The 18,898-nt window shown below is 45.1% G+C and overlaps 1 protein-coding gene across 1 annotated transcript in view; it reads left to right on the top strand.

The window, feature by feature from the left end:
• TMIE (transmembrane inner ear) overlaps positions 1–18,898 on the top strand; it is a 265,362-nt gene that overhangs the window by 109,609 nt on the left and 136,855 nt on the right. The window contains exon 3 of the mRNA XM_063924516.1: positions 10,700–10,849. Coding sequence (XP_063780586.1) covers positions 10,700–10,849 — 150 coding nt within the window. The remainder of the gene's footprint in view (positions 1–10,699; positions 10,850–18,898) is intronic.

The raw sequence follows: 18,898 nt of genomic DNA, 5'->3' as shown, positions 1-18,898 counted from the left end.
GGTAAGCTGTAGTGATTTACAGTTTGGTGTGGTTTAGGTGCACTCACCTCCATCGACTTATTGGCCGCTCGACCACCCGTCCGGGAAGGCAGCGGCAGGGCACCCATCAGGGTGGGTAGTCACTGTGGGGGTTGAGTTGTCACCTATTACCGGTTTTTGATAGTTGTAGTAAAATTAGGATGGTTTCAAATTTTTTGTATTTTAAGGTTAGCTTAGTTTAATAGAGCCGTTCTTTTTTCTGCCACCATATGCCGGCTGAATCGGCATCTTAATAAAATTTTCTATTACAGGTTTGCTATTGGTTAGGGTCAAATAAATAGCTAGCAATTTTTCTGCCAAAATTCAAGTCTCCGTGTCTTTATTTCTGGGTATGAAGGTAACGAATGCTTTACTTTGAAGGAAGGGGGTCCACCGAGTATCACTAGGATGTTTATGCTCTCTGTGACCCAAGTGGAGCACCAAAGATGGATGCCTCAATTGGAGCTTTCTTGTGTAGGATGACCAATGCATGGTTCTAATGATTTTGCAAGGATCTTGCAGAGTATTTCTATCTCCCCCATTATGGGTCACCTCAGTATAATCCTATGTAGTACACCTGAATGGCTGTCTTACCTGGGACCTTTGTAGGTAGGATGAATAATCCCTAGAATTGATGACTGGAAATGCCTCACCTTTGTATTATCTTGATGTCCAAGGTTTCTGCATTTTACAATAATGTACAGTGCTGTTGTGTCATGGTACTGTACCTACAGTATACAGTATAATCCTTCAGTCCTGTTGGAGAAAGTGCTATGTAAATAAAATTAGTATCATATTTATCATTAGAGAGAACAATAATGTTTTACAGAAAGAAATAAGGATGTTGATAGAACTAAAATAAAACCTATAACAGTTCTCCAACTCTTTTGTGGAACTACAAGTCCCAGCATCTCTAAAAGCATATACTGAGCAGAATGGACTCCTACTGACACTCCTTGTATTACTGGAACTACACACATTGCAAGGAGAGGTCCTTGATCGTTCTGTGATTTATTGTAAAGCTTTGGAATTCTTTTACCCTTCATTTTCTTTTCTATCTTTTTATTATTATTATTAATATTATTATTATTTTTTAACACAATCTATTAAGATTTATCTAGAGCACGTCTCTAATCTCTAACAATGGAAATTATTTTTTCAAGATAGTCTGCTCACCATTGCTAATTGTCATCTACATTAATAATCCGTGTGTGTGTATATACAGTGTATGTATGTATATATATATATATAAATCTTACAAGACAAACAAACAATTTCCAGAAAGATGTTATTAGTAGGAGAAGGAATTTCTGTAATATGCGCAGCCGTATACTGGTGGTCATTCTGAGTTGATCGCTAGCTGCATTCGTTCGCTGTGCAGCGATGAGGCAAAAAACCCCTGCACTTCTGCGCATGCGTATGCGCGACGTACTATTACAATGGGCGATGTAGTTTTACACAGGGTCTAGCGAAGCTTTTCCGTCGCACTGCAGACCGCTGAGTGATTGACATGAAGTGGGCGTTTCTGGGTGGCAACTGACCGTTTTCAGGGAGTGTTCCGAAAAACACAGGCGTGCCAGGAAAAATGCAGGCGTGGCTGGGCGAACGCAGGGCGTGTTTGTGACATCAAATCAGGAACTGAATAGTCTGAAGTGATCGCAAGCGCTGAGTAGGTTTTGAGCTGCTCTAAAACTGCACACAAAAAAAATTGTAGCCGCTCTGCGATCCTTTCGTTCACACTTCTGCGAAGCTAAAATACACCCCCAGTGGGAGGCGGCATAGCGTTTGCACGGCTGCTAAAAATTGCTCGGAATGACCACCACTGTCTGTATATCAGATATTTACTTAATGAGTTTACTTACAATGCAAACTCTTGTTATATCACTTTGTCGAAACTGGTGGTCACATGATCGCCGGGAACTGGAAGCCGACACAGTGCCGCTGCCAGGAGCAAGGGAGTCACCGCCTGACCAGTAGATACGATATGAACAATATTTTCTGAGCCATCTGCTCGGTAATTAAAAATATATATATAGTAGATTAAAAAATACAAAGTTTAATAAGGATGCCCATGGCACATGGCTCATAACTTCTGCCCTTTCTGAATATGTTCCATTTACAACTGTACTGTACTTTGGGGTCTATTTACTAAGCCCTGGAAAGAGATAAATTGGATGGAGAAAGTACAAAGCAGACAGCTCCTGTCATTTTGCAAACACAGCCTGTAACATGACAGGAGCTGGTTGGCTGGTACTTTATCTCTCTCCAAGGCTCTATCCTTCAGTATTAACCAGGTATGTGAAACAAATCATATTTGTTAGACTTGACCATTCCTCATGAAATCAGGCTCACGCTGTGTTCCTAAATAATTGAATGCAATATATTTCAGAATGCATCCCTCTGGGATCTTATTTTAGCATCTACAGTACTTTCCAAAGCTCCAATGTTCAGTCCGTCTCTGAGCCAATCAGATTGACTCCTTCTGAAGTCCATAGTTTTGTTCTGAAATACCCGAGCGATTATATAAGACCCATAGAGTCACACTGCCAATAACAGCCACCGTTGTTCCCTTAGAGTACGATGCCCTTACTGGTACTTAGGGCGCTGCTTGGACTTACACTAGTAACAGTGTAGGGGCTTATACAATCGTTGGGTGATCACTAGATAGCAGTAGGAGCGGATGGAGGTGGAACTATGTGCTAGGATGGGGCAGGGGTTAACCCTGCAAGTTTCTGATACCGAAGCCACAGGTGGTGAATATGGTATGAGCAGAGTATAGTAAATACACTGAAGAACTTGATGCAACTGACGGAGGATGGAGGTTTTGCATGGAAAACTAGGGTTCCCAATTCCAGTCAGAGTACAAGGAAAAAGGCACAGGCAGGGAAAAACAGGAATAGTCTGGAGCTTTTTCCCAAGCCAGAACCAGTGATTCAGGACACAGAACAGAGCCAGGTAGCATACACCACAGCAACCAGTTGCAGAGTGAAGCTATAACCGGCATTGAGGAACTGGGCTAGCAAACTAATAAAGGAAACAGGAACCAATCAGTAAATACCATCGTGCCCCGCCTTCTATTAACATACTCTACACAGGGAAAGTCTCCCGGTTGCTTAGGAACAGCCGGGGCCATCGAGCAGTCCTGCGCCCATTGTCAGGCAACTGCCGGAAGCCCATGCGCCCGTCACGATGCAACGTCCTGGTTGCTGGGCAACAGCCAGGACCTGCTGCCGAGATGGTTCAAAACAAGTTTTTTAAAGCTCCCTTAAAAATTCCTCATTGCATCTATTGAATTCTATTGAGTCTAACGTTACCTTGTTGTGATGACTAGTCTCTAAATGCCCACTCACCTGTATATTAGATATATTACCTGTTTTGTGAGCTACAGTAATGCCAAGACCTGTAGTGCACCCTGTAGTTGGTTATCCTACCTGTAAAACACAAGGCCGCTTCATCAGAACCACTAATTGCATTGTCCTAATTAGAGATGTGCGGCTGGCACTTTTCATGTTTTGTGTTTTGGTTTTGGTTCTAATTCCACTTTCGTGTTTTGGTTTTGGCTTGGTTTTGCCAAAACCACCCTTTCGTGTTTTGGTTTTGGATCTGGATGATTTTAGAAAAAAAAAACATTAAAACAGCGAAAATCACAGAATTTGGAGGTAATTTTGATCCTACGGTATTAACCTCAATAACATTAATTTCCACTCATTTCCAGACTATTCTGAATACCTCACACCTCACAATATTGGCCCTCATTCCGAGTTGTTCGCTCGTTATTTTTTCCCGCTACGGAGCGATTAGTCGCAAACTGCGCATGCGCAATGTTCGCAGTGCATCTGCGCCAAGTAAATTTGCACAAAAGTTTGGTATTTTACTCACGGCCTAACGAGGTTTTTTCATCATTCTGCTGATCGCAGTGTGATTGACAGGAAGTGGGTGTTTCTGGGCGGAAACTGAGCGTTTTCTGGGAGTGTGCGAAAAAAACGCAGGCGTGTCAGGGAAAAACATGGGAGTGTCTGGAGAAACGGGGGAGTGGCTGGGCGAACGCTGGGTGTGTTTGTGACGTCAAACCAGGAACGAAAAGGACTGAACTGATCGCAGTGTAGGAGTAAGTCTCGAGCTACTCAGAAACTGCTAAGAAATTTCTATTCGCAATTCTGCTAATCTTTCGTTCGCAATTCTGCTATGCTAAGATACACTCCCAGTAGGCGGCGGCTTAGCGTGTGCAATGCTGCTAAAAGCAGCTAACGAGCGAACAACTCGGAATGAGGGCCATTGTTTTTAGTCCTAAAAGTTGCACAGAGGTTGCTGGATGACTAAGCTAAGCGACACAAGTGTGCGGCACAAACACCTGGCCCATCTAGGCGTGGCACTGCAGTGTCAGACAGGAGGGCAGATATAAAAAAAAAGGCCCCAAACAGCACATCATGCAAAGAAGAAAATGAATTGCAATGAGGTAGTTATATGACTAAGCGAAGCGACACAACCACCTGGCCCATCTAGTAGTGTCACGCAGTGGCTGAATGTCGAGAGTGGGCCGCAATTGTTCGGTCTACTGACAGCATCTCCAGTACGCTCCAGTCACTTTTTTAAAAATCTGCAATTGGTGGATTTATACGGCAGTACCCCAGGACTAATACAGCAGTACCCCTGGACTCATACGGCAGTGTCACACAGGATGGCACTTTTCAAAAACTAGGCCCCAAACAGCACCTCATGCAAAGATATCAAAGAGGTACAATGAGGTAGCTGTATGACTAAGCCAAGCGACACAAACAATTCCAACTGGAATTATACGTCCAAACCACTGGAATTAATTGGCAAGATCACTGTAATTATACGTCCAAATCACTGGAATTAATTGGCAAGATCACTGTAATTATACGTCCAAATCACTGGAATTAATTGGCACTGTAATTAATAATTATACGTCCAAATCACTGGAATTGGCAAAATCACTGTAATTATACATCCAAATCACTGGAATTAATTGGCAAGATCACTTTAATTAATAGTTATACATCAAAATCACTGTAATTAATAGGCAAAATCACTATAATTATACGTCCAAATCACTGGAATTAATAATTATACATCCAAATCACTGGAATTAATTGGCAAAATTACTGGAATTAATAATTATACGTCCAAATCACTGGAATTGGCAAAATCACTGTAATTATACATCCAAATCAATGGAATTAATTGGCAAGATCACTATAATTAATAATTATACATCAAAATCACTGGAATTAAATGGCAAAATCTTGGTATCGCCTGCCTAGTGAAGTGGAATCTAGATAGGATTTGTTACCGGGGACACAATACCTCCATCAGTTGTCTAATTCCCACTGCACTAATGGCGGATATCGGACGCACGTCTAACACCAACATAAGTGTCAAGGCCTCAGTTATGAGGGCTTCCATCGTCATGTGAAGCTGAACCACTAGTCATGAACATAGGCCAGGGCCTCAGCCGTTCCTTGCCACTCCATGTCGTAAATGGCATATTGGCAAGTTTACGTTTCTCCTCAGACAATTTAAATTTCTTTTTTTGGGTCTTTTTACTGAACTTCGGCTTTTTGGATTTGACATGCCCTCTACTATCACAATGGGCATCGGCCTTGGCAGACGACGTTGATGGCATTTCATCATCTATGTCATGGCTAGTGGCAGCAGCTTCAGCACTAGGAGGAAGTGGTTCTTGATCTTTCCCTATTAACTCCTCCAAATGATTGTTCTCCATTATTTTTCTGGAGTTATATAACACAATATGCGGCACAAGAGAGCGTATCCCTACACCACACAGGGCAAACCCTGTCAAAATTATTTGGGTTAAATATTAATAACCCCTTCATTTGGAGTAAATAATATACAGCACCACTGAATTTATATGGCAGCACCACTGGACTGGATTTATATGGAATTATACGGCAGGATAACTGGAATTATACGCCAGTAGGAATTATATAGCAGTATCACAGGAATTATACGCCAGTATTCCAAGAATTGTACGGCAATGTCACAGGAATTATACGCCAGTATCCCAAGAATTATACGGCATTGTCACAGGAATTATACGCCAATATCACAGGAATTATACGGCAGAACACTGGATATATGGCAGCAGAGGACACCACCACTGTGACTGGTCACTGGACTGATGCTGCACAAGAGAGACACTACCCCTGGTCTGATGCAAGACAACACAGCAAAACTGCAAATGATTTATACAGCAGCCAGCAGCACTGGGGACATATAGCAGCAGAGGACACCAACACTGTGACTGGCTGGACTGATGCAGCACAATACACTGACCACACTGGACTGGACTGAGCAGCACAACACAGCACAAGACTCGACCACCCCACTTTCCCGCCCCCACACAGACACTGAGGACGGAGACACTTCCTCTCACTACACTCTCCGAGACTGGAGTGAAAATGGCCGCGATGCGCGGCTCCTTATATGGAATCCAAATCCCGCGAGAATACGACAGCGTGATGATGACGTTTTGCCTCGTTCGGGTTTCCGAGTCAGGCGGGAAAACTCGAGCCTGACTCGGGAAACGGGTTCAGAGCGTGAAGTTCGGTAGGGTTCGGTTCTCTGAGACCCGAACCTGCTCATCTCTAGTCCTAATTTATATCTGGACAGTTATAATCGCTCATGTTTCAATTTGTATAAATACAGTAATTATATTTCATTTTCAGTACAATTGTTTATACATTTTATAACAAACTCTAATCAGCAATTTACTGGTGTATTATTCTCCATATAGATCCTATTTTATTGTCCTAGTGAGAGATTCCCAGTTGCGCAGCAAATGCAACAACGCGTTTCACTGTCTAGGCTTTCTCAAAGCAATATTTCTACCAAATAGACAGAACATTAACACTAAGGCAGGTAAGAGACAGGGGTGACAGAGGGACATTAGGCGTGGTCAAAGAGGAATAGTAGTTGCAATCATCCCACCACTTTAATAGTGAGAAATGTAAGAGTACACTGGTGTCTGTGAGTATTCCTCCAGTCCTTTAGAAGTCAAGAGAAACTACTGTAAGTAGCAAGCCGTTTATACAGTTATTAAGAGTTGGAGTAGGATATGATATTATTTGGATATTATCAACACCCAGGGGCACCACACCATTTTCATCACAGGTTTTCAGTGTATGACAGTAGCATGTTTTCATATACTTTTTAGTATGCAGAATGTATCTCCTACCTACGCAATGTTTGTTTTCTCTATTTTGAAGACCAGGGATGTACAGTTGACAGTTCAATAATTAGATGTTTTATCTTTCATATATATTCATACAGTATGTGACATGTAGTTTGTGCAATGAAAAGTGCATCATAATATATTTATGTTAATGAGTCTACAAACCCATACGATTTGTAACATTGTCAAATTACATTTGTCTCTTCTCAATCAAAGTTCAGCTGGAAGTTTTTTTTTTTATTGTTGCTGCAAAAGATTTCTGTTCCTTCCTGTTCATTCTCATTTCAGGAGCCTTTAAAATAGCTGTACGCACGTTTTTTGATGCTCCTATTTGGGGCCTGGTACTTGCAGCACATACAGTTGTGCTCATAAGTTTACATACACTAGCAGAATTTGTGATTTTCTGGCCATTTGTCAGAGAATATGAATGATAACTCACAAACTTTTCTTTCATTCATGGTTAGTGTTTGGGTGAAGCCATTTATTGTCAAACAACTGTGTTTACTCTTTTTAAATCATAATGACAACAGAAACTACCCAAATGACCCTGATCAAAAGTTTACATACCCCAGTTCTTAATACCGTGTATTGCCCCCTTTAACATCAATGACAGCTTGAAGTCTTTTGTGGTAGTTGTGGATGAGGCTCTTTATTTTCTCAGATGGTAAAGCTTCCCATTCTTCTTGGCAAAAAGCCTCCAGTTCCTGTAAATTCTTGGGCTGTCTTGCATGAACTGCACGTTTGAGATCTCCCCAGAGTGGCCCAATGATATTGAGGTCAGGAGACTGAGATGGCCACTCCAGAACCTTCACTTTATTCTGCTGTAGCCAATGACAGATCGACTTGGCCTTGTGTTTTGGATCATTGTCATGTTAAAACGTCCAAGTACGTCCCATTCGCAGCTTCCGGGCTGATGAGTGCAAATTTTCCTCCAGTATTTTCTGATAACATGCTGCATTCATCTTGCCATCAATTTTGACCAAGTTTCCAGTGCCTTTGTAGCTCGCACATCCCCAAAACATCAGCGATCCACTTCCGTGTTTCACAGTAGGAATGGTGTACCTTTCATCATAGGCCTTGTTGACTCCTCTCCAAATGTAACGTTTATGGTTGTGGCCAAAAAGTTCAATTTTGGTCTCATCACTCCAAATGACTTTGTTCCAGAAGTTTTGAGGCTTGTTTCTGTGCTGTTTGGAGTATTGTAAGCGGGATGCTTTGTGGCATTTGCATAGTAATGGCTTTCTTCTGGCGACTCGACCATGCAGACCATTTTTCTTCAAATGCCTCCTTATTGTGCATCTTGAAACAACCACACCACTTTTTTTCAGAGAGTCCTGTATTTCAGCTGAAGTTATTTGTGGATTTTTCTTTGCATCCCGAACAATTTTCCTGGCAGTTGTGGCTGAAATTTTTGTTGGTCTACCTGACTGTGATTTGGTTTCCACAGAATCCCTCATTTTCCACTTCTTAATTAGAGTTTGAACACTGCTGATTGACATTCTCAATTGCTTGGATATCTTTTTATATCCCTTTCCTGTTTTATACAGTTCAATTACCTTTTCCCGCAGATCCTTTGACAATTCTTTTGCTTTCCCCATGACTCAGAATCCAGACACGTCAGTGCAGCACTGGATGAAAGATGCAAGGGTCTTTCAGGAGTCCAGAAACTCACTGACCTTTTATACACACACACTGATTACAAGCAAACAGATCACAGGTGAGGATGGTTACCTTTAGTAGCCATTCAAACCCATTTGTGTCAACTTGTGTGCATGTTATCAGGCCAAAATCTCCAGGGTATGTAAACTTTTGATCAGGGTCATTTGGGTAGTTTCTGTTGTCGTTATGATTTAAAAAGAGTAAACACAGTTGTTTGACAATAAATGGCATCACCCAACCACTAACCATGAGTGAAAGTTTGTGAGTTATCATTCATATTCTCTGACAAATGGCCAGAAAATCACAAATTCTGCTAGGGTATGTAAACTTATGAGCACAACTGTACTGCCTGCCTCGCCAACATCAGTAGAAACACCAGATTCACTTAGTTGCTTTTAAAACAGATTTAAATGATGTCTTTACAGCCAGGCAAGGACAGCAAGATCTATATGTGGAATAACTCCCAGCATACAAGTCATATGTCCTGATTCTGAGTCAGCCGCAGTGGAGTATTATTTCTTTGCCTGCATCTGAGTCTCAGCGCACCATGCATCCAGATTTTGTTTGTAGAGATACAGAACAAATTTTTATGCACAGTAGCAGAAATTTATGGGGGGCAGCTGGATGGTAACTGGGGTGTAACGGGCGGTGGCTACAAAGAGTCACGAGATCTTACAGACATGTTGAGGTAATTTCGCTGACACAGACTACTGGAGGGGCCCAGGAGGGCGCCTAACCCCTGAGTAATACCAGTGCTGTGGCCGGCTGTGGCGACATCTTCCTGGTGATATCTTAGGGATGATGGCGCCGCAAATAGAAAGTAAAGACTCTGGCACTGTTCCCAATTATCACTGGGTAGATGGCACTGGCCGGGGAGGACGGACCGGCTTCCAGACCAATTCGCGGCCCTGCAATTAATTTTTTGAATCAAATATTTTTATAATAAAGGGCATAGGCAGGCCCACTTTATTAAGTCACAACCCCCTTTACTGGGGCCTGGCGGGGCTCTCTACGCCCCTGTGCATGTATCACATACATCTAACGACCAACCATGTTTAGGATCTTATGTTTGATCCCAAAGATTAAGAAACATGTGATTGTGTGACTCGGGTCTATCAGTAGATGTTCTGCCTAAACAGTTTGCAAATGTCTCAAGATTCTTCACCTTTGAAAATCAAACACATTCATCTTAATATTCTGTAAAAGGCCTTCTAGCCTCATGGAAAACACGCCACTTCCATCACTTTACTGTACAGTATTATTCTCGTCCAGTCATTGGGGCACAGATGGTAGATGAACTCGTTTGGGTCTGATGTACATTTAGCAAGTAACGTCCTCACTCTGCTCTAACCATTCAGCGCTACCGACCCCTGCACACCACAGAATCCGCCCTCACAAATCCTGACACTTAACTGATCAAACCAATGCAAAAACAGGCCTACAACTTCGCAAGGCAGCACTTGTAAATGAGCCTTACAGTCCTTCATCCTACGCGATGCTATTTCCAGAAGTGTTTTGAGAGAACATAGGGCCAGATGTACTAAGCTTTGAAAAGTGATAAAGTGGAGAGTGATAAACTACCAGCCAACCAGCTCCTAACTGTCATTTTTCAAACAGGGCCTGTGACATGGCAGTTAGGAGCTGATTGGCTGGTACTTTATCTCTCTCTCCGCTTTATCACTTTTTAAGGCCTAGTATATCTGGCCCTATAGGGTGAAACCTTCAAACCCATGTTCTTTGAGTTGTCTAATTTCTGCAATGCACAATAACTCACAATTCCGCTTCTTGTTTCTGTTTCCCGCCAAGTCATCACACTGTGCTGCATATTCAAATGCCGGATCCCAAGGACCAAGAAAGAGATTGAGGCTCGCTACGCACAGCGCCAAGCTGGGAAGGAGTACGCCGATAAGCTGGAGAGCGTTCCGCCGCTAAACGAGCTGACAGAAATCCCTGGAGGTAATATTCTTTCCTCTACTTCTAGCAATAGCAAATCCAGCTATCCATACAAGTAACACGGGAGTCAGTGCTTAGGGTGTGGTCTGTCAGTACTACCAGGTGTCATGTACTAAGTGCCAGGGAATATGAGTGGGTTGTCATCAGGGGATTCCAACTTCACCATTATTAATATGCTAACGATCACATGACCTCATCAATATATTTATAACATACAGTACTCAAGGGGAGATGCATCAAATCTTTGATAAAGAGAAATTGGAGATTATCCAGAGCACCAATCAGTTTCTACAGTAGCTGTCATTTCATAGACTGTGCTAGATAAATGATAGCTGCAAGCTGATTGGTTACTATGAGCTACTTCTTCACGTTATCTCTCTCGAAGGTTTGACACATCTCCCCCACAGTGTGTTATTCACAACCTGCCATACAAATTTCAAATTGTTATTTTGTTGTTGTTGTTTTTCTTTTAACTTATAGTATGTTGTGTAATAAGTCTTTCATCGCCTGTGTTGCACCTTGAATGAATACATCTAACCCATTCTCCAGCAAAGTAGTACTTACCGTGATTTCTGTTGCACACTTTGGTGGCCGTCACTGTAAACCCTACATTGACTGACGCTCGCTCACATAGCTGTTGGCCGTAGCTTAGACTTTCGGCGAGCCCAGAGGCACCAGAATCTCATGTAAGTAGTGATTGGGGGCTGGCTGGATCAAGCCTTGGAGAGTGATAAAGGGGAGAAGTCGCCCAAAGCAAACAATTAGCGTCTGCCATTTATCTAGCACCGTCTTTGAAATTATAGATGCTCATTGGTTGCTTTTGGCTACTACATTTTCCCACTGGGTGTCCTCTTGATTCCTGCTTAGACCCATGGTTCCCAAACGCGGTCTTCAAGGCCCCCCAACAGTCCAGGTTTTAGGGATAACCCTGCTTGTGCACATATGGTATAATCTAACTGAGTGAGGTGCTAATTAATTCACCTGTGCCTAAGCATGGATATCCTTAAAACCTGGACTGTTGGGATACTTTAAGGACCACGCTTGGGAACCACTGGCTTAGACAAATGGTGAAGACAACTGTCTACATAATGACACCCCCTTTCCAAATTGCTTCCACCAGTGACCCAATCTCCATCATTTCCTACATGAAAGAGATGATGTAGGTCAAGTAAGACCCAATTGCCTCAGGAAGAGCACCTCTAGTATAATAGCGTGTTTTCATGTTCCATTAAAGCTTTATGTCAAGCTCTACGATAGACCCTGAGTGATCAAAGGCATGGGAAAGGGAACCTGAGGCATTATATGCCTTCAACCTCCCACTCGATTATGCAAATTCCTTCATCAAGCCCCGACCACATTTTCTTTTCATACCCAGAGTTATAGTTGGAGTTATTAAGAATTCAGATTGTAGCCACATGTACCAATAGTCATCTAGTATTTCTTCTGTGAAGGCGTTGTCTATTTCACATTAGTCCATGGAACTTTTAGCTGTGTATTATAGCACACCAATGGGAGCTGTAACTAGGACGGTGTTGCTATCTCCTCACACAATACTTATATGAGGGCAGAGGTGTATGTAGACACGACTGGCCCACTGCTACATTTGGAAGGGGTCTCCTGGACATACAACCTGAGACTACTTATACTGTAATAATTACAGAAGATAAGCCAGTGGCCACTGTGAGGACTAGGCTGGAGATGTAGTGCTAGTCTACCACAAAGTAGATCCCTCAGCTCATGTTCAGCATGGAAGAACATTACTGCCTTCTATTGGTCAGATCAAACATTGCTCCTGTTGAATCCTCCAGTAGGATAGCATGTGGCTTACCCTTTATTCATGAAGATGTGTCCACCTCTGGTTGTGTTCTCCTGCCGTAGTATGGACTGATAAGCCTCTGGAATTTGAAATCAACACCAGTGATTTCTCTGACGTCCTAGTGGATGCTGGGAACTCCGTAAGGACCATGGGGAATAGCGGCTCCGCAGGAGACTGGGCACAAAAGTAAAGCTTTAGGACTACCTGGTGTGCACTGGCTCCTCCCCTTATGACCCTCCTCCAAGCCTCAGTTAGATTTTTGTGCCCGGTCGAGAAGGGTGCATTCTAGGAGGCTCTCCTGAGTTTCTTAGTAAAAGTTTAGTTTTAGGTTTTTTATTTTCAGTGAGACCTGCTGGCAACAGGCTCACTGCATCGAGGGACTAAGGGGAGAAGAAGCGAACCTGCCTGCTTGCAGCCAGCTTGGGCTTCTTGGCTACTGGACACCATTAGCTCCAGAGGGACCGAACACAGGCCCAGCCTCGGAGTCCGGTCCCAGAGCCGCGCCGCCGGCCCCCTTACAGAGCCAGAAACAAGAAGAGGTCCGGAAAATCGGCGGCAGAAGACATCAGTCTTCACCAAGGTAGCGCACAGCACTGCAGCTGTGCGCCATTGCTCCTCACACTTCACACTCCGGTCACTGAGGGTGCAGGGCGCTGGGGGGGGGGGGCGCCCTGAGCAGCAATAGAAACACCTTGGCTGGCGAAAATACATCACATATAACCCCCAGGGCTATATGGATGTATTTTAACCCCTGCCAGAATACAGCAAAAAGCGGGAGAAAAGTCAGCCGAGAAGGGGGCGGAGCCTATCTCCTCAGCACACAGGCGCCATTTTCCCTCACAGCTTCGCTGGAAGGACGTCTCCCTGACTCTCCCCTGCAGTCCTGCACTACAGAAAAGGGTAAAACAAGAGAGGGGGGCACTAATTAGGCGCAGTATAAATAAAACAGCAGCTATAAGGGGAAAAACACTTCTATAAGGTTATCCCTGTATATATATAGCGCTCTGGTGTGTGCTGGCATACTCTCCCTCTGTCTCCCCAAAGGGCTAGTGGGGTCCTGTCCTCTATCAGAGCATTCCCTGTGTGTGTGCTGTGTGTCGGTACGATTGTGTCGACATGTATGAGGAGGAAAATGGTGTGGAGGCGGAGCAATTGCCTGTAATGGAGATGTGACCCCCTAGGGAGTCGACACCTGAGTGGCTGAGCTTATGGAAGGAATTACGTGACAGTGTCAGCTCTTTACAAAAGACGGTTGATGACATGAGACAGCCGGCTACTCAGCTCGTGCCTGTCTCGGCGTCTCAAAAGCCATCAGGGGCTCTAAAACGCCCGTTACCTCAGATGGCAGATACAGACGCCGACACGGATACTGACTCCAGTGTCGACGATGAAGAGACGAATGTGACTTCCAGTAGGGCCACACGTTACATGATTGATGCTATGAAAAATGTTTTACATATTTCTGATAATACAAGTACCACTAAAAAGGGTATTATATTTGGTGAGAAAAAACTGCCTGTAGTTTTTCCTGCATCTGAGGAATTAAATGAAGTGTGTGATGAAGCGTGGGTTTCCCCCGATAAAAAACTGATAATTCCTAAAAGGTTATTAGCATCATACCCCTTCCCGCCAGAGGATAGGGCACGTTGGGAAACACCCCCTAAGGTGGATAAAGCGCTCACACATTTGTCAAAACAGGTGGCACTACCATCTCCTGATAGGGCCGCCCTTAAGGAACCTGCTGACAGAAAGCAGGAGAATATCCTAAAATGTATATACACTCACACGGGTGTTATACTGCGACCAGCAATCGCCTCAGCCTGGATGTGCAGTGCTGGGGTGGCTTGGTCGGATTCCCTGACTGACAATATTGATACCCTAGATAGGGACAGTATATTACTGACTATAGAGCATTTGAAAGATGCATTTCTATATATGCGTGATGCACAGAGGGATATTTGCCGACTGGCATCAAGAGTAAGTGCGCTGTCCATTTCTGCCAGAAGAGGGTTATGGACGAGGCAGTGGTCAGGTGATGCGGATTCCAAAAGGCATATGGAAGTATTGCCTTACAAAGGGGTGGCGTTATTTGGGGTAGGTCTATCAGACCTGGTGGCCACGGCAACTGCTGGGAAATCCACATTTTTACCCCAGGTAGCCTCTCAACATAAGAAGACGCCGTATTATCAGGTGCAGTCCTTTCGGCCCCATAAGGGCAAGCGGGCAAAAGGCTCCTCATTTCTGCCCCGTGGCAGAGGGAGAGGAAAAAGGCTGCAGCAAACAGCCAGTTCCCAGGAACAGAAGCCCTCTCCCGTTTTCTGCCAAGTCCTCAGCATGACGCTGGGGCTTTACAAGCGGACTCAGGCACTCCCCTAAAGTCTGCTTTACCGACGTCTCCCTCCGACAGGGAGGCGGTATTGGAAGCCATTCACAAGCTGTATTCCCAGCAGGTGATAATCAAGATACCCCTCCTGCAACAGGGACAGGGGTATTATTCCACGCTGTTTGTGGTACCGAAGCCGGACGGCTCGGTGAGACCTATTTTAAATCTGAAATCCTTGAATACATACACAGGTTCAAATTCAAGATGGAGTCACTCAGAGCGGTGATTGCGAACTTGGAAGAAGGGGATTATATGGTGTCTTTGGACATCAAGGAGGCTTACCTCCATGTCCCAATTTACCCTTCTCACCAAGGATACCTCAGGTTTGTGGTACAGAACTGTCACTATCAGTTTCAGACGCTGCCGTTTGGTTTGTCCACGGCACCCCGGGTCTTTACCAAGGTAATGGCCGAAATGATGATACTCCTTCGAAGGAAGGGAGTTTTAGTTATCCCGTACTTGGACGATCTCCTGATAAGGGCAAGATCCAGGGAACAATTGGTAGTCGGGGTAGCACTATCTCAAGTAGTGTTGCGGCAGCACGGTTGGATAATATTCCAAAATCGCAGCTGATCCCGACGACACGTCTTCTATTCCTAGGGATGATCCTGGACACAGTCCAGAAAAAGGTGTTTCTCCCGGAGGAGAAAGCCAGGGAGTTATCCGAACTAGTCAGAAACCTCCTAAAACCAGGCCAAGTGTCAGTGCATCAATGCACAAGGGTCCTGGGAAAAATGGTGGCTTCCTACGAAGCAATCCCTTTCGGCAGATTCCACGCAAGAACTTTCCAGTGGGACCTGCTGGACAAATGGTCCGGATCGCATCTTCAGATGCATCAGCGGATAACCCTGTCACCAAAGACAAGGGTGTCTCTCCTGTGGTGGTTGCAGAGTGCTCATCTTCTAGAGGGCCGCAGATTCGGCATTCAGGACTGGATCCTGGTGACCACGGATGCCAGCCTGCGAGGCTGGGGAGCAGTCACACAGGGAAGAAATTTCCAGGGCTTGTGGTCAAGCCTGGAGACATCACTTCACATAAATATCCTGGAGCTGAGGGCCATTTACAATGCCCTAAGCCAAGCAAGACCTCTGCTTCAAGGTCAGCCGGTGCTGATCCAGTCGGACAACATCACGGCAGTCGCCCACGTGAACAGACAGGGCGGCACAAGAAGCAGGAGGGCAATGGCAGAAGCTGCAAGGATTCTTCGCTGGGCGGAAAATCATGTGATAGCACTGTCAGCAGTGTTCATTCCGGGAGTGGACAACTGGGAAGCAGACTTCCTCAGCAGGCACGACCTCCACCCGGGAGAGTGGGGACTTCACCCAGAAGTCTTCCACATGATTGTAAACCGTTGGAAATAACCAAAGGTGAACATGATGGCGTCCCGCCTCAACAAAAAATTGGACAGGTATTGCGCCAGGTCAAGGGACCCTCAGGCAATAGCTGTGGACGCTCTGGTAACACCATGGGTGTACCAGTCAGTGTATGTGTTTCCCTCCTCTGCCTCTCATACCCAAGGTACTGAGAATTATAAGACGGAGAGGAGTAAGAACTATACTCGTGGCTCCGGATTGGCCAAGAAGGACTTGGTACCCGGAACTTCAAGAGATGCTCACAGAGGACCCGTGGCCTCTACCTCTAAGAAGGGACCTGCTCCAGCAAGGACCCTGTCTGTTCCAAGACTTACCGCGGCTGCGTTTGACGGCATGGCGGTTGAACGCCGGATCCTGAAGGAAAAAGGCATTCCGGAAGAAGTCATTCCTACCCTGATCAAAGCCAGGAAGGATGTGACCGCAAAGCATTATCACCGCATTTGGCGGAAATATGTTGCGTGGTGCGAGGCCAGGAAGGCCCCAACGGAGGAATTTCAACTGGGTCGATTCCTGCATTTCCTGCAAACAGGAGTGTCTATGGGCCTAAAAATTAGGATCCATTAAGGTTCAGATTTCGGCCCTGTCGATTTTCTTCCAGAAAGAACTGGTTTCAGTTCCTGAAGTTCAGACGTTGTCAAGGGGGTGCTGCATATACAGCCTCCTTTTGTGCCTCCAGTGGCACCTTGGGATCTCAATGTAGTTTTGGGGTTCCTAAAATCACATTGGTTTGAACCGCTTAAATCTGTGGATTTGAAATATCTCACATGGAAAGTGGTCATGCTGTTGGCCCTGGCTTCGGCCAGGCGCGTGTCAGAATTGGCGGCTTTATCTTATAAAAGCCCTTACCTGATTTTTCATACGGACAGGGCAGAATTGAGGACTCGTCCACAATTTCTCCCTAAGGTGGTTTCAGCGTTTCACCTGAACCAGCCTATTGTGGTACCTGCGGCTACTAGGGACTTGGAGGACTCCAAGTTGCTGGACGTTGTCAGGGCCCTGAAAATATATGTTTCCAGGACGGCTGGAGTCAGAAAATCTGACTCCCTGTTTATCCTGTATGCACCCAACAAGCTGGGTGCTCCTGCTTCTAAGCAGACTATTGCTCGCTGGATTTGTAGTACAATTCAGCTTGCACATTCTGTGGCAGGCCTGCCACAGCCAAAATCTGTAAAAGCCCATTCCACAAGGAAGGTGGGCTCATCTTGGGCGGCTGCCCGAGGGGTCTCGGCTTTACAACTTTGCCGAGCAGCTACTTGGTCAGGGGCAAACACGTTTGCTACATTCTACAAATTTGATACCCTGGCTGAGGAGGACCTGGAGTTCTCTCATTCGGTGCTGCAGAGTCATCCGCACTCTCCCGCCCGTTTGGGAGCTTTGGTATAATCCCCATGGTCCTTACGGAGTTCCCAGCATCCACTAGGACGTCAAAGAGAAAATAAGAATTTACTTACCGATAATTCTATTTCTCATAGTCCGTAGTGGATGCTGGGCGCCCATCCCAAGTGTGGATTGTCTGCAATACTGGTACATAGTTATTGTTACAAAAATCGGGTTATTATTGTTGTGAGCCATCTTTTCTAGAGGCTCCTCTGTTATCATGCTGTTAACTGGGTTCAGATCACAGGTTGTACGGTGTGATTGGTGTGGCTGGTATGAGTCTTACCCGGGATTCAAAATCCTTCCTTACTGTGTACGCTCGTCCGGGCACAGTATCCTAACTGAGGTCTGGAGGAGGGTCATAGGGGGAGGAGCCAGTGCACACCAGGTAGTCCTAAATCTTTACTTTTGTGCCCAGTCTCCTGCGGAGCCGCTATTCCCCATGGTCCTTACGGAGTTCCCAGCATCCACTACGGACTACGAGAAATAGAATTATCGGTGAGTAAATTCTTATTTTTTATCCATTGCTGGGAAAACCCGGCGGATGTCTTAGTTTGTGCTGGATTTCTCAGTACGGCAGTGCCAGTTGTATGAGGTTCTGTATGGACCCTGCCACTTATATTGTTATACATGGCCCACGTCCTGGACCTTCTATTGTACTGTAACACCTGGCAGCCAGGTGTACTGCTCTGTCTGACCAGGGTGTCAGGAGAACGCAGGGCTCTTAGTTCTAATTACGAGCCTGATCCAAATGTGTTAGACGGACTGAGAGGTGGCATCTGACCAGAGATCTGTGGAATGTCCGCAGTCAGCGGCGAATTTCACTTTAGGCACATGAGGCACGTGCCTAGGGGCAGCACTTGTTTGGGGGTACTGCGACACTTGTTTGGGGGTACTGCATATGTGTTGGTACTGTCAGCCCAAAAAATACCAGTAGCTGCTAAATATTTCCACTGTACTGTACCATGGTGGTCATTCCGAGTTGTTCGCTCGTTGCCGTTTTTCGCAACGGTCCGATTAGGTGGAAAATACGCATGGTACGCAGCACGCATGCGTTCAGTAATTTAACACAAAACTTTGGAGATTTGCACAAGCTCGAGCGA

Source organism: Pseudophryne corroboree, chromosome 5 (assembly GCF_028390025.1).
Source record: "Pseudophryne corroboree isolate aPseCor3 chromosome 5, aPseCor3.hap2, whole genome shotgun sequence".
In the NCBI taxonomy this organism is placed as follows: domain Eukaryota; kingdom Metazoa; phylum Chordata; class Amphibia; order Anura; family Myobatrachidae; genus Pseudophryne; species Pseudophryne corroboree.
This window is presented reverse-complemented; position numbering and strand designations above follow the sequence as displayed.